This window comes from Colossoma macropomum, unplaced genomic scaffold (genome assembly GCF_904425465.1).
Source record: "Colossoma macropomum unplaced genomic scaffold, Colossoma_macropomum, whole genome shotgun sequence".
NCBI lineage: Eukaryota > Metazoa > Chordata > Actinopteri > Characiformes > Serrasalmidae > Colossoma > Colossoma macropomum.
The window spans coordinates 2,933,057-2,957,920 of NW_023496051.1; the positions used below are offsets into that span (position 1 = coordinate 2,933,057).

A 24,864-nucleotide genomic window follows, 5' to 3' on the forward strand; every position below is an offset into this window, starting at 1 on the left:
ACAAGAAACTTTTCTACTTTTGCAGAAAAGTTTCCTGCCAGAGATGCGAGAAAAGTGACTATAGCTGAGCCAAAGCTTAAAGCAGAGCAAAGTAAGTCTGTTTTCATTTATCTTTTTTAGCCTATACTACAGGGAGATTCACTTGAAAGAGGCCCCGAATATTCTGTAATGACTCTATCTAGGACGAAGCAATCTGAACTAAACAACGTGCAATGAGCTCCTCAATGTATGGAGCTTCGAACAAGCCGGGATGCCCCTGCGTCGGACCGATGAGGTAGACGCCGGACAGCTATCGCGGCGTTTAACCTCCGTTTGCAACTTCCGGGTGCAGACCCCCGTACCCCTTCACTCAGTCAACTCAACTCATCAGGATGGCGGTGTACAGTATTGAGCAGCATGTCTTCATGGTGCGAACCTATTGGGTCACCAATTCGTTTAAGCAACGTCAGAGTGAATTTATTGATCCCATCTCAGGGCCGTCCGAAAATGTAATCGATTACACATACGTCAAGTTATGTAGCATATTTTTTTTGGTTCAGGTTGCTTCATCCTAACAGGAGTTGCAACAGAATATTTGGGGCCTCTTTCGAGTGAATCTCGAAGCACATACTGAGACACATTTACAGCCAAGATGGTAAAATGGATATAAAATATTGTGGCTTCCAAGCTGGTTTGATTTGTGTTGAAAGGACAAAATGGCTCTTCTTAACCCCTGGACTACAACAACAATCTGTGGTTGGTCATTTTGCATGTCCCCTTCTGGTCAAAGTAGGCTTTGCTTCTGTCCAGAAACCTTACAGACTTTCTGGTAACGGCCAGCGCTGTTTACGCGACGATCTCACACAAGCATTTCTACATCCAAGATGCAGTAATTCAAAAACAGATGATACAGAAGTGGATTTGATCTGTTGCACACAGTTTATTTAACAATATGGTATATAAGTAAGAAATAAGTTTTTTAACCAGTTTATACAGTGATTCCATTCTCTCTTCCTTATATTTATAGTATTTTGCTTAATAACTTGCATGATTTACATTAAGAGGAAAAGTGGAGCCCCGGTTCAAGTTTGTGTGTGAGAGGAATGAGGGTCGATAGCAGAACTCGAGCGTTCCGAAAAGCAGTCAACCAGTGATCGCTCATTCCAAACCCACTCAGCTCAGGGGCCTCCCTCCCTCTCACTTTATACTTATAGATCTGTATCACAAAATTAGGACAAAAAGCAACAATTTTCTACATCTGCAAGACAGAAATTCTGGATCCAGGCCATTGAGATGTTGTCCGTGTTTGCACATCCTCTTGGGGTTGTTGCCATATTGTGTTTGACATGTTTGCGTGTGTGTCTTCTGGTGTGTTTGTGTGTGTGTGTATGCCCAGTTCCTATCAACACAAACAAATAGTTCTCCTCATAAAGACTTCACAATGAGGAAAGGGGGTTTCCTCCAAAATGCATGTCTGAAAACAAAACAAAAAAAACGGTACAACACTAGAATACAATCGCCAGGAAAGATGAGAGCAGAGAAAACCTTGCCCAAATCCCCAGACAAATTATTTTACAGTTTTTAAACACAAAATGTCTTAAAGTTAGACAGGATACAAAATAAAAAGGTATGAATATTATAATGAACTTTTGTAATTCTTTAAAAGACCATGAAACCATATCGCACAAAAGGAAAAAAAAAACCTGAAAACAAAGACATAAGATTTAAAACAAAACAATGACCACATTTGGTCTGAACCAAAAAATATATTCTTTGTGATTTAAATTTCTTTTTTTTAAACAGCAATTTTCTAATCCCTCAACGCAAAGGAAGAAATATCAGTCTTGCTTTAGGAAACATCAACATTCCTGGTATTGTTTTTGTTTTTTTTTTTATTTCTTTTCTTTTTTTTCCTCTTACATTTCTTGGAACTTTTTACATGTCAGTACAAAAAAATCTTTATAGAGGAAAAGGGTGGGAAACAAAAAAAGGGGGACAAAGGTAAAAAGGAAGTGGGGGAGGAGGGGAGTGGGAGTCTTGCAGAAAACGCTACAACCCCTCCACAAATTTCTCCAGCGTGTCTCCCGTGGTATCGCCCACCATGCCTAAGTCACTGGGCAGCCCCCCACGGTTGGGGGGGTTAAGCTGCGGGAGCATGGCGCTCTGCTCTGGCGTGCCCATGTGTCCCTGCTCCATAGAGCCAGGCATGGGGGCAGCATGGCCAGGGTGGGGCGATCCAGCATGGGGCGGGGCGGGAGCGTGCTGGGGTGAGGGTTGTGGCTGGACCTGGGGGCTGGGGCTGGAATGGGGTGGCGGTTGTTGGGACGGCGGCCGGGGTGACTGCACGGGGGCTGGCGAACGCACTTGGTTGCTGAGTGTGTTGGGCATGGGCTGGCCAGCCAAGTGTGGGCCCTGGGGTTGACCCGCCAGAAGATGAGCCTGTGGGCTCATGGGGCCAGGCTGAGCAGGAGAACCCATCTGCGTCTTGAGGACGGCCTGCTGCTGTTGTTGCTGCTGCTGTTGCTGGAGCATGCGCTGATGCAAAAGGTTCTGCGTGCTGCTGTCCATGCCCAGCCCAGGCTGCCCCATTTGGGCCATGGGAGGCAGCTGACCAATGGGCCCGCCAGCCCCTTGCATGGCCAACTGCTGCTGCATCCGAAGCTGCGAGTAGCTGGCTGCAGCACCCTGCGTCTGGGTGAACTGGCCGTGCGCTTGGGGCATCACACCCTGCTGCTGCTGTTGTTGTTGTTGTTGCTGCTGCTGCTGCTGCTGCTGGCGCAAGAGCTGTCGGCGGTACAATTCCTGTAGCTGAGGGGTGGGGTGTGCTGGGTTCATGAGCTGACCTGGTCCAAGAGCTGCCATGCCTTGTGTTGTTGGCTGCTGAGGCTGTTGAGGGGGCATGCCAGGCCTCGGGACACCCTGCATGGCCGCCATAGCTTGCATCGCTGGCTGCATACCTTGCTGTTGCTGCTGCTGCTGTTGTTGCTGCTGCTGTTGGGGCTGGTTGGCGTGGTACTTTGCCGTTCTCTGTTTGATGAAGGCGGCCATGAGCTGTGGGTTGGACTTAAGAATATTGAGGACTTGCTGCTGCTGCTGGGGGGAGCTGGGTGACTTCAACGTGCGCAGTAGATCCTGCAGGGCATTCGGGGCGATTGCTCCAGGTCTCTGAGGTGCTGGTGCACGCTGTCCTTGCGTTGGTACCATCATGCGCTGCTGTGGTTGTGGCTGCTGAGGCATCATGGGCCTCTGCATAGGTGGGCCTTGAGCTGGCTGCTGTGGAGCCACCTGCTGCTGTGATGGCGCTGCCTGCATACCGGCTTGGGGGGCTCCGGGCCACTGCCCTGGTGCCATAGACTGCATGACCTGTGGCCCTCGTGGCCCCACCATCTGCATGGTTGGTGGCTGCATGGCCCCTGGCATGCGCGGCTGCTGGTGGTTTATGGGAAGGCCATTCATGGTCATGCGGTAGTTTTGGCTCTGCTGAGCCTGTGCCACCATCTCTATGTGCCGTGCCATTTTGACGGCAGCCAGCGGGGGATGCTGCTGCTGAGGAGGCTGCTGTTGCTGCGGTTGCTGCGGCTGTTGCTGCTGCTGGGGTGGGGGCTGAGAGAGAGGAGACTGCTGCTGGTGCAGAGGGGAGGCCTGGGGACCTGGTTTGCCTTGGGATGCTTGTGCTGGGGGCTGGCCATTGCGGGGAGCATTGGGATAAGTAGGGGACATGACACCGGCACTGGGTGTGGCAGGTTGGTTGGAGAGAGGCTGCGGGGTCTGGGGTGTGTTCGGCTGCTGGTGGGGGGTGGGCGTGCTCGGGGCTGTGGAGGGCGGAGGTGACGGGAGGCTCTGGGGCATGGCCCGACCTTGCATGGTGGCCATGCGCCGCCGCATCATTTGAGCTTGCTGAAGCCTGTGCTGCAGCTGCTGCTGACGGAGTTTGTGCTTGATGTTGAGGCAGAACGGCACAGGGCACTTGTTCTCCTGGCAGTGCTTAGCATGATAGCAACAAAGAGCAATAAGCTGTTTGCAGACGGGACAGCCGCCATTGGTCTTGCGCTTGCAGCCTTTAGTGTGCTGCACAACCCGCTTCATCTTCTGGCAGGACGGCAGGGAACAGTTGGCGTTGCGACACTGGCAGGCATGCACCAGAGACTGAATGCAGCGCTGGATACTCAGGCGCCGACTCTCCTGTGGGCTCTTAGAGGCTTCTCCACTCTGACTGTTACTGTCATCATCCAGACCCAGACCCCACTTAACCATCTGGTGCTCATGGCCCTTAGTGTTATAGCAGTTGATACACAAATCGAAGTCCTAAAAGAAGGGAAAAAAAAACAAACAAATTCAAATTAAGAATGAAGATTATACTCAGTACAACCAAACTCAAATCCATAAAAGACAAGGTGAAGTCAAAGGTTACCTCCCCTCTTTTTACAACAGCTAAACTACAGGGAGATTCACTTGAAAGAGGCCCCGAATATTCTGTTGTAATTCCCGTTAGGATGAAGCGATCTGAGCCAAAATAAATACGCTACATACTTCCACGTATGTGTAATCGATTGCATTACATGCGATGCTGGAAGGGGTACGGGGGTATGCAACCAGAAGTTGCAAACGAAGGTTAAACATCGCAATGGCTGTCCGGCGCCTACCTCGTCGCTCCGACACAGGGGCATCCCGGCTTGTTTAAAGCTCCATATACTGAGGAGCTCATTGCACATTGTTTCGTTCAGATTGCTTCGCCCTAGCGAGAGTTATTACAGAATATTCAGGGCCTCTTTCGAGTGAATCTCCCTTTACATATATCATATACCTAAATGGGAATACTATTCAATAAAAGTGCTTTCAACACCTCTGTATGGAGTTAAAAATACCTGAAATTTGGGGGAGGATCATGCCTAAAAACTCTCCTCCTTCCAATCTATTGCCCTATAGATTCCCATTACTACCTTCCATTTCTCATGACGGTCTTTGCAATCCCCAGCATGGCCCCATCTCAGTTCTACGTTGATCTTAGCGCGAGTCATCTAGCTCCAAGAAAGACGTTTCCCAGAACTCCAGCCCAAGTACTCAGATTTCTCTCCCCTACCTCAATAAACCTCCTCCAATATCACTATGTTGAAGGCATGGATCAAACTAACAACTCTAAAACAACGTAAATCTCTGGCGTAAAACTTTTTTCTCGCACACAGCAACAGTAGCTAACTACTACCAACACAACTGCAGCTGTAACCTCTGTTATTAGCATTTCCTCGGTTCTGACCTCGCACACGGTGCAGTGCCAGCGAGTCTCTACGTGGTGCTTGCACTCGTTGCAGGTGTAGACAAAGCGGTCCTGGCCCTGGTTATGCAGCTCCACCAGCATGCACATGGTGCTCCATTTGCAGCGGCGAAGAGAGCTGAACTCCCAGTGCTTGTCCCTTGCCAACGTTAGGAATGCGTCACGGCCATCCATCAAGTCACAGGTCAGCAGCGGATCAGGGTCCATTATGGGTGGCAATGTATTGACCATGGGCCCAGAATGCAGGTGGATCACAAAGAACACCTGGAGAAACATACTGAGCATTAGGGATGAGGGTGTACAGTCCAGTCCCGGTACAAGGTTAACTCACAGAAATAAGAGACTAAAAGCACCTAATGAAACGACAATAATACCACACCTCTTTGTGTTTCTCCATTGTGGCGTAGAGTTTCTGGGAAAGATCATTAGCTACATTCGGCATCCCAGGCTTCTTCTTATTGGCTCTGCTCACGCTGCTCTTATTCTTATTGGTCTTTTTGTTGTTCTTCTTCTTGGCATTCTTGCTGTCACCGGGTTGTGCCCTAAGGGAGAAAGGGATAAAATGAGTTGCCATAAGATGCAAATAAGTGAGACTGATGACTATTAGCACACACAGCAGGCTAAAACAGGCTTTGCTTGGTCATATGAACCTGACAAAATCATGACTGCTCAAGCAAATGAAGTAAAATTTAAGGATACCTAAAAACACTCTGTGTAGATAGATAAAACAAAAGTATGCTGTTTAGTTGGAAGGAATACGGTCCCCAATATCAAATTCCTAAAATACTGTTGGTACCACTGCATGCAAGTGCCATGATACGCAGCAACTACACAAGAGCAAAGTGTGCCCAACTCATCTCTAGTCAAACGTTACGCACATTCAAAACTGAAGATCACAGAATGAGAGAGCAAACCTTTAGTACTCCATGTGACAAAGTAAAGCTCACCTCTGGAGTTTCACAAGCTGCCGTGTTCTCCTCTTTCTTCCTCTCCTCCTCCTCTTGCTCCAACTCTTTAATGCTCTCCTCCAGCACATTGGGCCAGAAATCGCCCTCGAAGTACGGTAGCTCATTTGCACTCGTCAAACGATCTTCTGTCGCTTGCTTGAAGATGTCCTACAAAACGCACCCCAAAATTTAAATGACGTTACTTACATACAGATGACTAATTTCTAGCTCTCTCATTGTTTTACTCTCCAAAAAATTCATGTGAGAAAGCATCCAGGGAAAGGAAGCAGTACGCTCAGCTGTACCTTGTAGTCATGCAGTATCCGCTCAGCAAAGGCTTTGTCCAACATTTTGCGGTACCATTCCTGCAGGCGCTTAGGTTTAGGAATCTTCTGGTCGGCAGGGTGACAGTGGAAGATATAGTCATCCCCTTCACTGGGAGGGCATGCCCAAATATGCCCCGTCACATAGCTGCAGAGGAAAGTTAAACAGGTTGGCATTAAGCAACAAATCTTATCCGTTTTATCCACTCAAGTGAATAAAATATATATGCTTCCTCACTGGAATTCCATGTATGTATATATTTAGTTATACAAAAATTGACGTAAAAAGAGCAACATACCCAAGTTTCTTGACGTACTCCAAATAGCCAATGAGAATTTCATGATAAACGGCTGTTCGAAGCATGCGAGGTCTAAAGAAGTGAATACTGTCGAGGTATGATATGTATACCCGTCTGTAAAGAGAAGCATCAGCGTTACATGGCGGCTCTGTCACCAGGAAACGTCTACACGCTGAATCTAAGTTTTGAGCAGTGCTCAGGTGAATGTTTACCTGGTGTTGGGGAAAGGGCAATCTGAGCCGTATTCCTGCACGTGCATGCCAAAGAAACACACGTCGACCCCGTCAATCTCCTCAAAGGCGAAAAGTGCTTTGGTTCTGTAGGGGAAGCTCTCGGCCATCTCTCCTGTATCTACAAACCTGAAAGGAGAGCAGAGGATTAAAAAATCATCTAAACCTACCTTTACCTGTTATAAAGGCACAGCTCAGGTTTAATGTTGAAACAAAGCCTGAGCTGGCGTTTTGAGCAGAGCATGTGAACGATGGAGTGGGAGCAGAGCAGCAAGTGGAAAGTTGTGATTTTGGTCGGAGCACGGAGCAGCGTTCTGGAAAAGTGTGTGTCCGTGGTCCCTCTTGCTCCGAAATCACTTCATCCTATGAGCCAGACAGTCCTTTCCCCCATCCCCACCCCCACACTGACTACCTCTGCGTAACGTGAGTGATGCAGCAGTGCTACAGCTGCACACAACGGCCATTCGTACACTGCGTCTGCGCCGTGGAGCTGTTCATCAGACCTGTATACTGTAAAGGCTCCTTAACAACAAAGATCCACAGATTTTACACAGAGGTAGGCCCAATCCCATTTCACCCCTCGCCCCTACCACTCAGCCCTTCATTTTGCGTGTTCACATCTAGGGGTAGGGTGTCCTGATTTTTGTTGAGATAGAGGGGTAGGGCGAAGTGTTCGGGCTACACAGCCTTCCAAACAGAGGTTTTTCAGAGGCACCACTCCAGAGTGTTATGAGAAAAAGAAAAAAAACAGCAAGATGGCTGAACAAGCAACCAAAGAAAACCACAAATGTGAGAATTTTCTGTTAAAAAAAAAATTACGATAATCATTGTATTTTCTTAGTTTACTGTCATTTCAGTGTTTTATGGTCCTTTTCTTCATAATGGTATGCTAATGTCTCAGAAGCTAGCTAACGCATGTATCTGCTGCACCATTTAAGGTGGAACGGGGAAAATTCAAACAAGAAGCTGGTGAATATCTGACTTCAGCTTCATATCACTGAAGAATTAGAGGTGGTGATAATAAATAATTGCCCCCCTCTTTGAAAGCATATGAGTCCCTAAATGTAACTAAAGCCCAGCAGTGAGGAGCTGAACTTTACCCTCCTCTGCTGTCACTGCAGACTGGCAGGGTCGCCTACAGAGCAGCGCTAGTAGCTGTTAATGAAGTGATGCTCTTTTTATTTGAGGGTCCCATTTCAGAGAGGAAGATTTCAACCACTACCCCTGTAACTCTGCAGGGGCAAGGAGCGCTTTGAGTGGGGAGTGGAAATGTCTGCCACTCCGCTCCACTCACATGCTCTGATTTTGAGGTGTAGTATTCCTTTAACCTTTCTCGTTCCTTGATACGCTCCAACAGACGTTTTCCTTTTGTGTTAATTTTTTTTAATCACTTTTCAAAACCCTCTCATGGCTGCTGGCATATTTGCCAATTCCCTCAAAACAGGCAGCTCAAAAGAGAAAGTACACATGCAGGACAGGTTCTATGTGCATATGCTGTTGGAGGATACAGGTGAATGCGCTGATCTTATACATATATGTGGTTACCTGGCCTTCATGCCGGGTTTGACCTCCACCGTTTTGTCTGAACTGGCCACCACTCGCACAAACACCTCGCCAGCTTCTGGATGGTTCTGCCTCTTCAAGTATTTGTTCACTCGGTCCTCTATATATGTGCCCAACCGTGTCGACTGCAACCCTGTTACACACACGGATAATGTTAGAAAATTAAGACTTCAGCCTGTAAGACTTCGGTCTGCAATATGACAAGTCAGAAACTGCCGGCAGTGGCTTATCAGGCACAATAAACACACATTTCTGTGGTATTTATTTTTATTTTTAGAGCCCATGCTTTGTACAGCTTCTTTAGAGTACTGTTAAAAGACGTCACTTACTTTTTGCAGAAAACTTATTTTCCTTCCTTGTCTTCCCACTTTTCTTCAAACAGTTATCACAGATAAAGCTGTGGACACAAAGATCATCAGTTATCTAACTGTACAAGAGGTATTTTCTCCCCTCACAAACCCAGACTTTACAATTTACTGCAAGACTCACCCAGCAGGCCAGATGACTTCATAATGTAACACGCATATCTGATGCATCTTGCGCCCACAATCTTTACATTCAACAAACCTGAGTGGAAGAGAGACAAATGAAGTTTGACTGATCAAACTGCCGCACAACTGTTTGAAAGCTGACGCCTAAACAGGTAAAGAAGGTTAGGAATCATTTTTCTCTCAGTTCTTATGGATTTACACACTAACCAATGTAAGTATGGCTTTGTTGGACTACTCTGAAGAGCTATTTTTTGCACTGCAAACTTGGAGACTAATAATTTGAACAAAACTAACAACGTCTGCTGGTTTCGCTGACATTCTGAAACACAGGTTGGATTAAATTTCACCCTCAACAGGGATTCCTCACGGAAAAACCATTTTTGTTAAGGACAACGGGTAATCTGCGTGAGGCAAACTGGCCTTACGGGTTTCGAAAGTGGGAGGGTCATCAAAACCACCAGTGCTGACAGCAGGGGGTGCCACTGAGTAGAAACTACTATGTGGCAGGGCCTTATCATGTATTACACAGGCCTACTATTAAAACAAAACACAAACTTAAATCTGTCTCATGGTACAAAGGGAAACTTTTTTATTATTATTAATTTTTTAAAACGGTGCAAGTGGAGCAATATACTTACGGCTCAGGGTCTAGTGTGTCGTTCTTCCTCCTCTCAAACTGGTCCTTAGAAATCATACTACAAAAAGAGAAAATTGAGATAAATTGTGAAACAGTCTGGAGTTTGGACACGTTTCCAGCCTAAAGGAAAAATTACATACATGCACATGCATCACACATGCATATGCCTGTTTTGCCATGAAGGTATGTTATAAAAACTGGTGATGAAAGTGTAACTGAGCCTATTAGAGGCAGAAAGAGTGCTCACGTTTGCGGCTGTGCAGGATCTTCCCCGAGCGTCACGCTGTCTCCCTGAATCTCATTGAAGCACTTCTCACAGAAATGATACCTGTGCACAGAAGCAGTAAAATATAAATAGCAAAAGAGAGTTAAAGAGTTATCACTATATACATTCTACGATTTTTTTAATTTTTTAAAAACATTTCTGTTTTTCTCTTAATTCATCAACAAAGCGTTTTTTTTCTGAAGTCATCTGAAGCTTCACATCTACAGAATATGGTTCTCTGCAGCTGTGACGGCTTCTTACTGGAGCAATCAGCTTGACCAGTGCGTCCAGTCCATACTGCAGGGGGCGCAGGGGAGTCCGTTATGAGTAATCAGGCATTTATTTAACAAGAAGAGAAAAAAAAGTGTGCTGCCATGAGCCAGTGTGCGTATTACAACTGTCAATCTATAAAACTGGCAACAAGAGACAAAGAGCCAGAAATACTGATTATTGTATGCAGGATCTCCATAGAAAAACTACAAGAACTCAGTAAAAGAAATTGAGCACATTTTTATGATATAGAAAATGCAAATAGGGGGAAAAAAAGCAGATAATCAAGCCGAGCCTGTGTGTAAATAAACCTGCTGTAGGGCTGAGATGCATACAATCTTTTGTTGTGATGCCTCCCTTTTTTTGCAGGAGCACAAAAAATGAAATAAGTAGTTAAGAACAAACCCAAAGAGTTGAGAACAAAGGTAAAGTTTGACTATTTTACTCTATAAAGTTTACATTTCAGAAACTATGACAGCAACAATACCGTATCTGCAACTTCATCTCTAATGCTGACCTAATGTACATACGGTAGCAGAACAAAGGGCAGGCCGTCTTCAGAACTTAGTTTGTCAACCATGCAATTGATGCAAAGACTCTGCTCATTCTGAATCAGCTAAATAGACTATTTACGCTGTCAATTTACTTAACGTCGCCAAACCTGAATGTACTGCTGCGCGACTTAACCTCTTCAACTCCTTGAGACCACCGGTGGTTTCAAAACGCACTTCGTCATATTCTTCATAACTTTCATATTTCATAAGCTACATTCTAAAGGTGGGGGTTGTATGAGAGCTTATAATAAAAGAAGCTGAACTCACTATTTTTTTGTCGACCAAAAGAAGCTGAACTCACTATTTTTTTGTCGGCCCATTTTTCCACAAATCTGGGCTATAAACTGTAAACAGATGGCGTATCTTCAGTGATCTGCTCTGTAAAAATTATTTTTATACAAAAATACAAAGAGCGTCTAAGATTTCTGGCTTTCAGCAGTAAATTGTAAGCATATAGCAATATGTGTGATCATAAAGCATGTTCTGTTAATTTGAGGGGAGCTTTTACAAAAAAATAAACAAATTAATGTAAATTTTTTATTTTATTTATTTCATGCAGTTGATTTGTTCATGTAAATTCAGACGGAAAAACCAAAATATACCCTGGAGAATAAGAGGCTAAGCCTATGACTGTTAAAAACATGGCAAACTTTTGTGTTGCGTGTTTTGGAAGTTTGCATTCAATACAGACCCTTCCTCCTTTATTTAACTGTCTGTGATGATGATTGCACCTATGATCACTCTTGCTGTCCATGTCTCTTATGTCTCTTTATTTTTGTTTTGGCTGTCTGTTGCTCCCTCTCCCCCTGTTGTTTATTATCTTGTGAAACAATAAACATTACTGATCCCAAAAAAATTCACTATTTACAGTTACCTCTTCAGTCCAAGCTCAGTCAGACGGCTCTCACCTGTTCTGGTAGCTGTAGTAAGTTCCATCTCGGGGAATGGTGCAAAGCTGCTTTCCGTAGCAGCACAGCGTTTGAGGGGAGAACTCGTACTGCAGGTGGAGGAAGTTGTAAAATGTGAGAACGCAAAGAAGAAGTGAAAATAAAAACAAAAACATACACACGCTAAGAAATATCAACGATCAGAAGCTCAGAAGAGCCAGAGAGCAGCTCAAACTGTAGTCCTGGAGGAATGCGAAATGCACAGACTAGCATTTTCCCTGCTGTAACAGTTTATCATCAAGTCGAATCAGATGTGTTGCAGCAGGGAGAACAGTGAACTGTGCAGTGCTCCAGATTTTGAGTTTGTAAGCCTTGATACACAGATATTTCTTCCTATTATTCACAATATTTTCACATAATCAACTCCACTGCACTAATTTTCCACAAATATGGGAGCCGAGTAAGTGAAATCAGATGTTGTGGAGGAAAGCTGGAACACGTCTGGTACTAGGGTTCTATTAAAAATGTCTGTTCTCTTAAATGTATTTAGAGATGTATTTTTGACCACTTTTATAGATCAAAAACTACAACATTAAGTCTATTTGACATAAGCATAAGCCTCCATTACAAGGTGCAAACTTTGGACGCCTAACAAGGCTTTACTAATCAACAATGTTCATGTAAGAGGTACAAACTGTATTATTTCTACCACAAAAGGACTGACTATAGACAGCAGTGCAGTGCGCACTCACCTTCCTTCCGCAGCAGTAGCCCAGGCCCTGCATGACCGGGTCGATCTCCTGCTCGAAACACTTCGGCCAGTTTGGAGCAGTATTTATACACTCGGGATGTCTTCCTGTTGTAGAGCCAAGCGTTGTTAAACATGAGCCACACATCATCTACGTACTGCCACGGCTCCTGGTACTGCCCCGTGTCCAGCTTCCGCTTTATAGTGGACAGATCTATTGGGTTCTTCACAATGTCAAAGTAGTCCTACGGACAGACAAAGCAAACAAAAATCAACGCCTGCGAAATCATTCAAAGGGTCAGAACTGGCGTAACAAAGCACACGCAGTAAAACTGGATAACAAAAATGCTACCTGTGATTCATTTCACAGATACTGTGATTATGATTACTAGCCGAGATGAAAAGAAACAGCACAGTTCAGCGCAAGTCACTGCACAGGAATGCCTGATTTTTCAGCACTTGTGAGCATCTGTGCAATTCTTAAGACAAAACACTTAATGGAAACACTGTAAGGTTGCCAGTGAGCTCACCGCCCACTTAAAGGACATTTCTGTGGTTTATCAGAGCACCTGTTTACAAAACTATCACTAATTATAAGAATAAAAATGTCCTGCCAAAAACAGACTAAACCAAGGCAAAAACAGATGTCATTACACGTGACCTTCCATGATTGCAGAGGTCATTCTGCAATAACAACTAACACAGCAGCACCAGACAAAAATGTGTCCAGGTGCTCCGCGTGAGGCTTTTAGAGCCTGGCCAGTGTGTCCTCTGAGGAATAATGTCAGCAGATAGCTGCACAGATCTATCAGAATTGGCAGAAATCAGGCCAATAACTCTGGATAATCTCTCTTTAAATGTTACGTAACAAAACCACAGTCAGGAATGCGATAATATTTTAAACAACTCCCATGTCAGAAACATTGAAGCTATATTTACTCTTATTCGAAATGATGGTTTCAGATTAAGTGACAGTTATTTGTAAGTGGCTTGTTTTAGATTTAAAATGTGATTTTCTGATGTTTAAGAAATTTAACTACTGAGAATCGACGGTACTTGACATCTGATAGTCATATCAGTCAGTCAAGCACTGTTTAAAAAAAAAAAAGTATTGGAGAGAGTAATTTTTGATGATATGACCTTATATCAACTGATTTCCAGGTCTTTAAAATCACTATAAAATCATATTGGTCAAGCCCTAGCAGATATCCCTATGTAGGTTGTGGTTAAGGCCGATGTTTGGTTCTGTGAGATGTATCTGCAGCAGGTGTGTGATACTCACAGGGATGCCCAGCAGTATGGGATCGACGGGCTGGCGGAATGGAAGAGACTCGGGGTCCTGCCTGTACAGAGACTCCAGCGTGGGCATCAGCGCCTGCCGCAGTTCCTCTGGCTTAAAGACTGGCGAGAGAGAGGGATAAAAACAACTGATATAGCATGGAAAAGCCTTTTATTCTTACAGTGTACGTGAAAGATTTACTGCCAGTTTTATTTATGCCTGCAAAACAGTCTAAAAGTGTCCAATATTTTGTCAACTTGACCTGTTTTTAATCTTTTTTTTCTTGCTGAAAAGTGTTGCATTTCTTGGTGCACATAGACTAGATTGTGAGACTCAAATTTTCTTGTCCTTAATTATTCAAATTATGAGCAGCTGTTATTTTAATGAACCAGATGTGCTTATATATAGCAAAACAAGCCAAATTTGGGTTGGACATAAAACAACAGGAACATTTTCTTTTGCATCTTAGTCAATTTGTAAAATTAGTGAAAAACGTGAAAACATACCAAAAATTGAATAAAAGAAGAAGCAAAGACCAGTTAGTCTAAAGAACATAAGATCAAACGAAGAAGACTCCACTAGCTTTCATTCATAGTACACAGTACAGACAGTCCAACACTCACTCTTCCGACGAGACTGTGAGGGTGAGGAGGACGTTGTGCCGTTCGTCCTGCCTTCTTCCTCTTCTTTGGGCTCTGCCTTCACGTCTGCCTTTTTGTCCTCGGTTTCCATCGGCTCCTGCTTTGTCTCTAACCCCTCCGGTTCTTCCTTCTTGACCATTTGAGAGCTGGAGTCGTCTTCCGCCTGCAGAACAGAAAAGTAATACCTGTTAGTCCATGCTCAAAAAGACGAACTGAGACTCAAAGCCTCATCATGATAAACTGCAAAAAGAGATAAGAAATATGACAAAATACTGCAAAACTATCTTCTGGAAAAATAAGACACCACTTCTTCAAAACATACTCTCAACCAGAATGCATGTGATCAGCAGAGACCAAGTTCATTACTGGACTTTTCCTTTGTTTCAAAAAGCTAATTTACTTGAATAAAGGCAAAACATAGGCTGTAGATCGGCTTGAAAAACCTGCTTAAGCAATAGAACACGAGAGGGAGTGTGATGTGAGTGTCGCCGTAGATCATCACAGCTGTGATGTTATTCGTGATAACACACTCCTCGAGTGTTCTATTGCTTTTATACAACAGTTAAATAAATAAAGTAATAAATTAATAAACTGGGCCGTGAACGCGGCATTTAATGTTTTAATGTTCGCAGTTCCTTCACCAAATTATAGTTCCTTAACAAGCAGCTTGTTGCTACATCAGAGTAACGAGCTCCGCCCACTCGCTGCTCAGTCTGCAGTTCGTTCTCCAGCTCCTTACACTAAATTCCCAAACTGTCATCACCACTGAGCAGCTTTTCAGTCGGCAGCTGTGACAGAAGAACAGCTAAACAACCTGGAATCAGCCAGAAATGAACCCAATACCATTCACTAAACGTGTAGTCTGATCTTCAGAGTCTGATCAAATCAGACTGAGCCATAAAACTGCCACAATATCAAGTTCAGCTCAGTTTTGTCAGTTTTTGCCAGATCAGTATTAATGTTGTTTTGTTCCAGCCAGTCTGTAAAACATCTTACAGCCCATTTAGTTTGGCGAATGGTGTTGGGTTCATTTCTGGCTGATTCCAGGTTGTTTAGCTGTTCTTCTGTCACAGCTGCCGACTGAAAAGCTGCTCGTATTGTGCCATTTCTATAAATAACACAAAGTAGTTTTCAAAAAAATTATTGTCAGTGATTTTTTTCAAAAGAATATTTTGCCATGTATGAAGTTTGCCAATGTAAGTTCAATAGAACATTATATCCATACTGTGCAGCCCTAACTGGTATATCTGGAAGGGTCAATGTTCCTCCAATAGTTGGCTTGCCTTGGATGCAAAAACCCCTCTCTCTCACCTTACCTCTTGTCCAGCTGCTAACATCTACATTGAAGTACTCAACTTCAGAGTAAAAGAAGAGACGAGCATCATTATTTTTGCATTCATCTTCTCCTGTTTACTGAAGGAATCAAAGGTCCACTTTCACATGAGTCATTAAATGCTTTTTTACTTTTAAATTCTTAAAAATCTGTCTAACTAATTAAATATTTAGGCACCTAGGTCTGGAGATGGGCACTGGGGACAAATGTTACGTTCACATTACCAGGCTAAAGCGGCACAAATCCGATTTTTTGCCCTAATGTGACTCAGATCTGATGTTTTCAGGGCTGTGTGGACACAAATCTGATCTTTTCAAGTCTGACCTGAGCCACTTTCATATGTGGTCCTAGATTGGATACGTGTCCGATTCGTGGCCATGTGACCTTAATGTGATGCTCAGATCAGAATTCATGTGCTTTTTCTCCACTGCGCGTGACCATCATTCAGCGTTACCATGGCAGCAGCGCTGAACAGAAGTTAAAGCCTGTAAACGGTGGAAAAGCAGCTCATCTCACCTTTTTCTCCTTCGTCTCGCTCTAATAATGAAGCTGAGAGCTGATCAGTTAATTATCTTCTCAGCGAAGCTCGTTCTGCTCGTTAGTTTGTGCTGATGATGAACGTGATTCATTCACGTGACGTTACTGAGTAGGATGAGCTCATGAGGGTCATTTCAGGACGCCGGTTCATCACATTAATGACAGATTTGAGTCACTTACCTAAACGAGTGTGAACCATCGCGTCAGAGAGATCGGATTTGAGCAAAAATATTGGATTTGAGCAACGAGGCTTGTAATGTGAAAGTAGCCAAAATGTAAGAGCTTACAGCTTTAGCCTAGACTGGCTATAACAGGCACCCACCTCCATCTTGGGTTCGGTCTCCACAGCACTGGAATCAAAGTCCTGCTCTTCCTGTTTGGGCTCTGGTTTTGGTTCGGCAGCCGTTGTCAGCTCGGGCACAGCGTGCTGGGCGTGCAGGTCCGCACTCGCCGTGGATGCTGGAGTGGGCACGCGGTTATCACCGCTCTGAATAAAAGCGAGACAGAGGAAGATTCAGTTTGCTCTGGATATAAAACAGTGAACCGGCATTAAAAACCTTTTCAAAATGCTGTTCTAAGATGGAGATTAGCAGTTTGTAGCACTATGCAATATTTCCTAAGAGTTCACACTTGAGATTTGAGTGCAGTAAACCAACAGATAACAGGAACAGGTGTGGTTAATTAAATAAAGATATTCAAATTAATCTTTCAGGTTAAAACACCATACATCTAAAACTCAAACTGAACAATCAAGTACTGATCACCTCTTAGCTGCATAGAATAAACAAATATTTAACTGCATTTTAATTATTACTTGAATAAAATATCTTGTTTGGACTTTTAAATATTATGTTTAATAAAGTGAATATTTAAATAGCAAAGATGGTTAAAAGACTCATCCCTAAATGGAGAGAATAAAATAAGCCCCCAGTCACTCTATCATGGCCTCCTAGCAGGTCCTCATCTTCTCTTCTAGCTCTCAAAACTAGTCTTCTACTTTAGGCTTAGGAGTCAAAATCACACAAAAGTGAGGACTAGCTCTCGAGTTCCTCTATAGTGGGACTGAGGTTCTCTGGTTGGGACAGAGAGCGCGTAAGCGAGGACAAAGGGGTTTTGGTCTCACCGGTGTGCCAGGGTGTTGCTGTGCCGGAGCGGGAAGCTCCGTCTGGGGCTGGCTATGTGGCGGGGTACCCTGCACCGGGGTGGGAGTTGGGGTGCTGGCCTGGTTAGGCTGTAGCGCTGGCAGGTTAGCTGACGAGGCTGTGGCCACGCTAGGGGGCGGAGTGGCACCGAGAGAGGGCTGAGGGGGTGCAGGGCAGTTCATCTGGGGGCCTAACGGGCCAAGTGCATTCATAGGGTGGTTCTGCGTCTGCTAGATAGGAAGGAATCACAGAAACTCACATCACACATCTTACAAGTTTGTGTATATTCACTGCACTACGACACACGGCAGAAGTATTCTGTTTGTGAAGTTGTGCCTCACCTGCGTAACAGCTGCCTGCGTGTTGGGCTGGCCCATGTTGACGTTCATGGCGTTGGTGTTGGTGGGAAACTGCGGCATAAACTGCGTCTGATTTGGTGCCTGAGCCACCATGTTCCCACCATGAGCTCCCATGATGCCTTGAGCCATCCGTGTCGGTGACATACCCATCTGAAAGCGACAGGGAAATGATCACGGTCGCAGCCAGCCGCACATTCAAAATGTTCAGAAATGACGGAGAAGAAAAAGTGAAAGAAGCTAATTTAATCTAATTTGTCTTGGTGACCATAAAATAAGGCAAATACATACAAAGAATATTCTTCCACATAACCGGACTTTCGATTATACATGCATATACTATTCATTCTACAGTCTATCATACCATGTCAAATGAATGTCAATGTGAAAAGCATTTTATTAGATATAAATAGAATCAGTGTGCAAGATTTGCAGGGATCTATAAGCAGAAATTGACTACTACATGCTTGGAAAGGGAGGGGTGAGGGAGGGATCTCCAGCTGGTTGCAATCAGCAACCTCACCACTAGATGCTCCTAAATCGTACACACTGTACCTTTAAATAATATAATCAAAAACAATAAATATGACTTTTGGTCAGGGTTTTACAAACTGTGCTATGGCAAATTCAGCCGGTCAGGTTTCGTTAATTTCTGACATTATCCACGACGATGAAAACACCGTATTTCCCGAGCTACTTCCGTCATGGTTATGATAAATACGATCACACTGCCCACCTCTACGTGCATGCAACATGTACTAACCTGAGGAACAGAACTCATGTTCATCTGTTGTGGGTGACTCATTGGGGAGGCGGCTCGAGCTGCCATTGGAGCCTGGGACATGGGCACATTCTGTATGGGCATCGGATTGAACTGGTTCATCCCTACAAACGTTATAATAAACATGGTCAGTTAGTATATATTCTCATGGCTCACTTACAGAGATTCAATTAACCACAGATAAACACTACAAATGCACATGTTAACACAAGACTCAACCACTGTATAGAGACACACACACACACGATAAGGAGGCGGCGCAAACTGAAGTACCTTGAGTAACCTGCATGCGGTTCATTATCTGGTTTGGCACATTGGGCATAGGCACAGGTCCATCTGAAAAGAGTGAGAGAGACAGAGTTTGTGTTAATGAGTGTCAGTATAGATATGTTTATTTGCCTGTCTATCAGAATATCATGAGTATGATGACGAATTCACATTTGTCTCTTTCCTTTAAACACAACATTAACTGCATGTCGTTTAGATCTGTTCTTCAGACAGGTTTTTCTATAAAAGTGCAATGCCTGCAGCTAATTCCGATGCTAACACAAGCTCATCACAAGTAAAACAGCTCTTCTTTCTCCTCAGACGTATAACTATAAAGAGCCAAAAGATTTGAGTCTAAGGATAAGTTGAGGTGCAGGTACAGCATTAAATCAGCAACAATATTACATGAGTGAATTCAAGTCCTCATAAAGATACGAATACAAATGTATGCGTGTAAAACTCCTTCTGTGGCTGGAGTCCCAGTTCACTGGGCTGGTTCAGACATTGAGCGCACACTTGTGTGTCAAACTCACTCTGTGGCCGGGGTCCCAAGGCGTTGGGCTGATTCAGAGCAGGCTGCTGTGCTCCGGCTGCAGTCATAGGCGACGGGTTAATTATTTGCTTCTGCAGCCGAGAGCGTCTCTTCTCTTCCAGCTCTTTCTGGATTTTATAGATCTTCTCCGCTAGGAAATGGTAGTACTCATCCTGCAAAGACCCACCACACGACAAAGTACAAACAGTAAGTACAGTCAAATGTAAAGCAAAACATGGTCTTGTATTCTTTTTATTTCCCCAAATGATCCAATTATGATTGCGTGTTTATGTACCAAAGACAGTCATAATTCATTCTTATGTGACCATTTTCCAAACTCTTCTTATCGCATAAAATCAAATCGGCTGTATTTGGCCTCATTCAAAAAGCAGTAAAGGCTCAAACTTTATAACTTCAATGAATGGGAGGAGCTGCACTGCTGTAAGAGGACATATTATCGTGTTTGTTTTCATGACACCACAAAAACAATGAATTTAAACCAGGCTATTATTGCGTTTTAATTTTCATATGTGCGCTGCACGAACTGGGGAATGAACGGAGAACTTTACATACTATATCAAACTCTTTCATTTAAAAAAAAAAAATTAAATAATAAAAAATAAATTAAAAAAAGCAAGGAAATTTCATGTTTTTCATGATATGGGCCCTTTAATGCACCAAGTACATATCTGACATCCATCATAGGACGTTGAAAAGGGAGGGGAAATTGGGCTGTAAATCTCCAACTGCCAACAATTCAATTCATTAGCATTTCTACCAGAAATGATTCAACGTGTGACGAAATCTCTAGACTTTTTTATATAGAGAATAAATTCAGTACAAATAAGGATATTCACGTTTGAACAGAGTGCAAAAATGGCCCAAAAAGCACCAAATGACACGTCTATAATCAATCTTAATTGTTGGGAACAATGCAGCTGCATTGCCCCCTTTAAACCGATGCATTACACCGGACCTGGCTGCATTAATCTTTAGTGCTGGTATCTACTTTTAGAGCTTGAAGCCTTGAGGTCTAATTGAAGTGCGCGAGTGCGTCTCCTCACCCTGCTGTTGGCAGACTCATACATGTCTCCTTCGACTTTCCGTGCGTACGCCACCAGGTTTTCCATCCGTCTATCTTTCAGTGCTGCAGGGTCCGGGGTGGGGAAGATGGCCTGCACTCTGTACAAAACACACACACACACCCACACGTCACGTTCTACTCTGAATCAATAACAGAATACTGAGCATGGAGGCACAGAAAGATCAGTATACAGTCTCATGAGACGCAGCAGTAGATGTGTACTAACAGTTTGTGTACAAGGTGGTTGCGAAGGTCCTGAGTCACATGCTCATGCCAAGCTTTTCTCACGCCGCTGGCAGAGAGAGGGGCCGCCGTGGGCACGTTACCCAGAGTTCCCACCGCAGAGCCGTCTGACATCAGCTGACTGCAAGAGAGAGAAAATGTGTTTGCTTATAAAATCGATCGAGCATCCATGCTGCAAAGGAGGAAACATGGAGTTGCTTCAAATGTGGGTAAATGTGGGTGAAGTAGCAAATCATCATTACTGGATGATAATTTGTCAAATAACGTTAATATGAACGACTGTGTGTAATGTTTTTTTATTCTCTTTAACTGTTATTGACAAAAGGCTTTGATAAGAACAGAGCATTAATAAGCCATTAGGCTACGGCAGAGAAAAATCCTCTTGACTTTGCTGTGGGTCTCCCAGATTGTCACATACCGTCTGAGGAAAAGTCTAAAAGCATGTGTTGTGAAATAATCCATAACCTGGAATTTTTAGCCAGGAAATACTGACAAATATTTCAAAACATCACCTCATTACAAAACCTCATACGGTCCAATTTAGGCCCATATTACAGGGATTTTCCCTGATCGAGTAGAACATATAAAACTCCAGGGACCTGCATCTCTGGCTCAGCTCTGTCAGAACTGATCTTAAAACTATTTCAGACAAACTTCATGCAGCTTCCATGCAGCACTGCTACTAAAGCAAATTCATTTAGTTTCATTAATTACATGCATCATAACTGAATGAATCATTATGCCTGGAAGTTAAGTGCGCAAGAGATGTGTCACATACTTGGCATTTAGAGTGGATGCTATGCTTGTGTCTGGATGCAGCTTGGCCTGCTCTGACGAGGGCACCCCCATTGCCCCCCCACTCAGGTTCATCTGGTTAGCACCTGTAGAAACACAGAGTTTTCATATCATTAGTACAACAGTGGATGCCTAACTTACCACAGTGACCGACCAGTTTCCCAGGCCTGTTGACTAGTTTGACGTCTGAGATTTTAAACAGTTGATCAGATTACAGGTTTTTCAATTTACCAGAACAGGTTTGTGTGAGCACAACCCCACATATGTCAATACTGCATGTGGGTGGGCTTGTATGTAAGATTATATGAGAGAGATTATGTATGTAAGGGATGAAAAAAAAAATCATCTAAAAAAGTGGCAAATCAACTTCAGCAATTTTGGAACGTTATAATTGATAAATTCATATTCAGCTTGTTTTCTGGACAAAACATTTCAGAGTAATTTTTTACAATGTCAAAAATGTGGGCTGTATTGTTTTAACAGTGTTTATCTCACTGTCTTGCAAAAAGTTGCTCCAGTCGTGTGTGTATTCAGTATATTTTTTAAAAATGAAATACTGTCAAAACAGTCAAATTTGGGATTTCATGATGCACTGAAGCTCAACTTAATTTCACACTCTACTCGTATAACTTTAACGGAATAAAACTCATTTATGAAATTTATCCCTTTTAGAATTAACTAAATTGCAGTTTTCCAGCTAAGAGGTACAAGGTGAAAAACGACTATCCTAGTAGTTTTAGCTGAACTGACAGCAGATTAGTGTTTATTTACTTAAGACTTAGGAATGACTGCCTTTCTCTGTATACATTTCCAGCCATGTGTGTTTTACTATGGCTTCCTGTGATCTGGTTCAGGTTTTAATTTAACACAGTAATGGCAAAACGCTGACTGGCATGCTGTGCTGTGCAGAAAAGCTGGAAAATGCTCAGAGTCACTGGGTGCCATTGTGCGCTGACACTGGAGTGTGCACCTTTATTGAAATAAATAAATAATAATAATAATAATAATAATAAAAATTATATAAAAAAACAACAACAAAAAAAACATTATGAACTTTGGGCGTGGCACAACCAAGATGATGGATCAGCTGTGCACCAGCAAATATAAAACTCATCTCATACGTCAAAAGGATCAGAACCTCCCAAAGCAGCTCAAATGGCACTCAGTCTGAGCTTCAACCATGTGAGTCATACGTGGAAGAGGGGGGGCGGGGGGTGGGGGGTAACGATTCTGAAATTGAGACCAAAACCACGACCCAGACGTCCACAGTCTCGTGTGACAGTTCCAGAAGCCGGAACCATAATAACTCCCTCACCCCAACTTTCTGCCACCTCACTCAGACAGGATTTCTATTTTTTTTTGTTTACTTACACTGGTCTTAAGAGAATATTTATTTATTTTGTTCTTCTTTAATTCATGTCAAATTAATCAATCATACTCTTTAGTTTTCTTCTCTTTAGTGTTTCCAAATTGTTGGTGATTTAACAAAACCCAGAAATTTCCTATTCACCCCCGCAGCTCCCCAAAAAACCTTTGTTTTTGCCTTTGCTTGGTCTGTGAGGAACAATGCATATTTGCAAATGGACACTAGATGTTTGTTTACTGCTTTGTCTTGTGTGGAGCTGTATCTGCAAAAGGAAACCGAGTTACAGAGATTCGAACAACACTATGTGGACAAATGTACTGGGACACACCTCTTAATAACTGAATTCAGGTGTTTTATTGGTCACATTACCACAGGTGTACAAAATCAAACACCTAGCCATGCAGTCTGCCTTAACACACATTTGTAAAAGAATGGGTTGCTCTAAAGAGCTCACCAAATTCAAGTATGGTGCTGAAACATGCCACCACTACAATAAGCCAGACGGCGAAAAGTCTTCCCTCCTAGATATTCTACAATGAACTGTGAGTGGAAAAGTGTAAGACCACTTAAAGACACAGAGTGGGGTCGTCGAGTGTTGAGGCACATAGTGCAAAGAAGTCACCAACGCTCTGCTGAACCAATAACTGCAGAGATCCAAACCTCCTCTGGCATCAACATCAGCACAAAAACTTCAAGGCATCGATTTCCATGGCCGAGCAGCTGCACACAAGAAGTGGAAACGTGTTCTGTGCAGTGATGAATCGCACTTCTCTATCTGTCAGTCTGATGGACGAGTCTGGGTTTGGCGAATGCAACAGGAGAACCTTACCTGCCTGACTGCACTGTGCCAGCTGTAAAGTTTGGTGGAGGACGGATGATGATATGGGGCTGTTTTTCAGGGGTTGGTCTAGAACCCTTAGCTCCAGTGAAGGGAAACCTTAATGCTTCAGCACCAAGACATTCTGGACAACTGTACTCTTTCAACTTTGTGGGAACAGTTTGGGGAAGAACCCTTCCTGTTCCAGCATGACTGAGCCCCAGTGCACAAAGCAGCTCCATAAAGGCCTGACTGGGTGAGTTTGGTGAGGAAGAACTTGACTGACCCTCACAGAGTCCTGACCTCGACCCCGTCTAACACCTTTAGGATGAACTAGAATGGAGATTGTGAGCCAGACCCTCTCGTCCAGCATCAGTGTCTAACACCACAAATGCTCTTCTGGATGAATGGGCAAAAATTCCCACAGACTCTCTACAACATCTTGTAGAAGCTTCCCTGAGGAGTGGAAGCTGTTATAGTTGCAAAGGGGGGCGACTCCATATTAATGCCTATCGATTTAGAATGAGACATCACAAAAACTCCTGTAGGTGTCCCAATACTTTTGTCCCTATAGTGTATGAGTGGAGTTCATGAAGTTTATTTCCTGAATGAGATGGGGAAACTCTGTTCTCCTTTTTGCTTTCCCAACCTGGAAAGCATCTTGAGCAATACTGACCATTTTGTGAGAAGCAACGTACCTTTCGATAAATATTTTGCCAGTTTTTTTGTGGCGTGAACTAAAACACTGCGTAATGTCTGGTATGAATAGTATTGACGCACAAAAATCGCGTATGAATGGTGTGTCATTTATTTGTGTTCAGCATTTGTTGTGTAACGCCCTTTAGAGTTAACCCCTTACGTATGTGAAAGAACGACTGGGACTGGAGAGAAAGCGTGTGTGTGTTTACCAAGAGCACCGAGAGGTCTCATCTGCTGCTGGTGCTGGGTCTGTGCAGACTGGGTTGAAGGCTGTCCGGCTCCAGGCGTCTGCGCAGGTGACTGCGTCTGTGTGGGGGTCTGGTTGCTGTAAGGGAGACCGAGGGCCGCATACGCTCTCTGCATGGAGCTGGGGTCTATAGGTGCCGAGGTGTTCAGGGCTGGCGCCGTCGGCTGACCTGAGCCTACTGGACCCATAGAGTTCTGCAGGCCTGCACTGGGAGAGCTCAGCATTGCTGAAGGAAGAAGGGGGGAAAAAAAAGTTGGGTAAAAAAGATCACAATTTGTAC

General features: G+C 43.8%; 1 protein-coding gene across 1 annotated transcript in view; it reads right to left on the reverse strand.

Annotated features, from left to right (window-relative positions):
* Positions 1-1,666: 1,666 nt before the first annotated feature.
* The window catches only part of LOC118804602 (CREB-binding protein-like), a 74,722-nt gene continuing 51,524 nt past the window's right edge, over positions 1,667-24,864 (reverse strand). The window contains 27 exon segments of the mRNA XM_036565140.1: positions 1,667-4,284; positions 5,234-5,515; positions 5,631-5,793; positions 6,185-6,366; positions 6,504-6,669; positions 6,821-6,934; positions 7,033-7,179; positions 8,596-8,746; positions 8,943-9,010; positions 9,103-9,180; positions 9,743-9,799; positions 9,989-10,069; positions 11,739-11,827; positions 12,470-12,526; positions 12,528-12,710; positions 13,748-13,866; positions 14,368-14,548; positions 16,578-16,742; positions 17,379-17,627; positions 17,739-17,906; positions 18,517-18,638; positions 18,808-18,870; positions 19,335-19,506; positions 20,398-20,515; positions 20,644-20,781; positions 21,439-21,541; positions 24,547-24,810. Of these exon segments, the coding sequence (XP_036421033.1) occupies positions 2,029-4,284; positions 5,234-5,515; positions 5,631-5,793; positions 6,185-6,366; positions 6,504-6,669; positions 6,821-6,934; positions 7,033-7,179; positions 8,596-8,746; positions 8,943-9,010; positions 9,103-9,180; positions 9,743-9,799; positions 9,989-10,069; positions 11,739-11,827; positions 12,470-12,526; positions 12,528-12,710; positions 13,748-13,866; positions 14,368-14,548; positions 16,578-16,742; positions 17,379-17,627; positions 17,739-17,906; positions 18,517-18,638; positions 18,808-18,870; positions 19,335-19,506; positions 20,398-20,515; positions 20,644-20,781; positions 21,439-21,541; positions 24,547-24,810 (5,936 nt within the window). The 3' untranslated portion in view covers positions 1,667-2,028.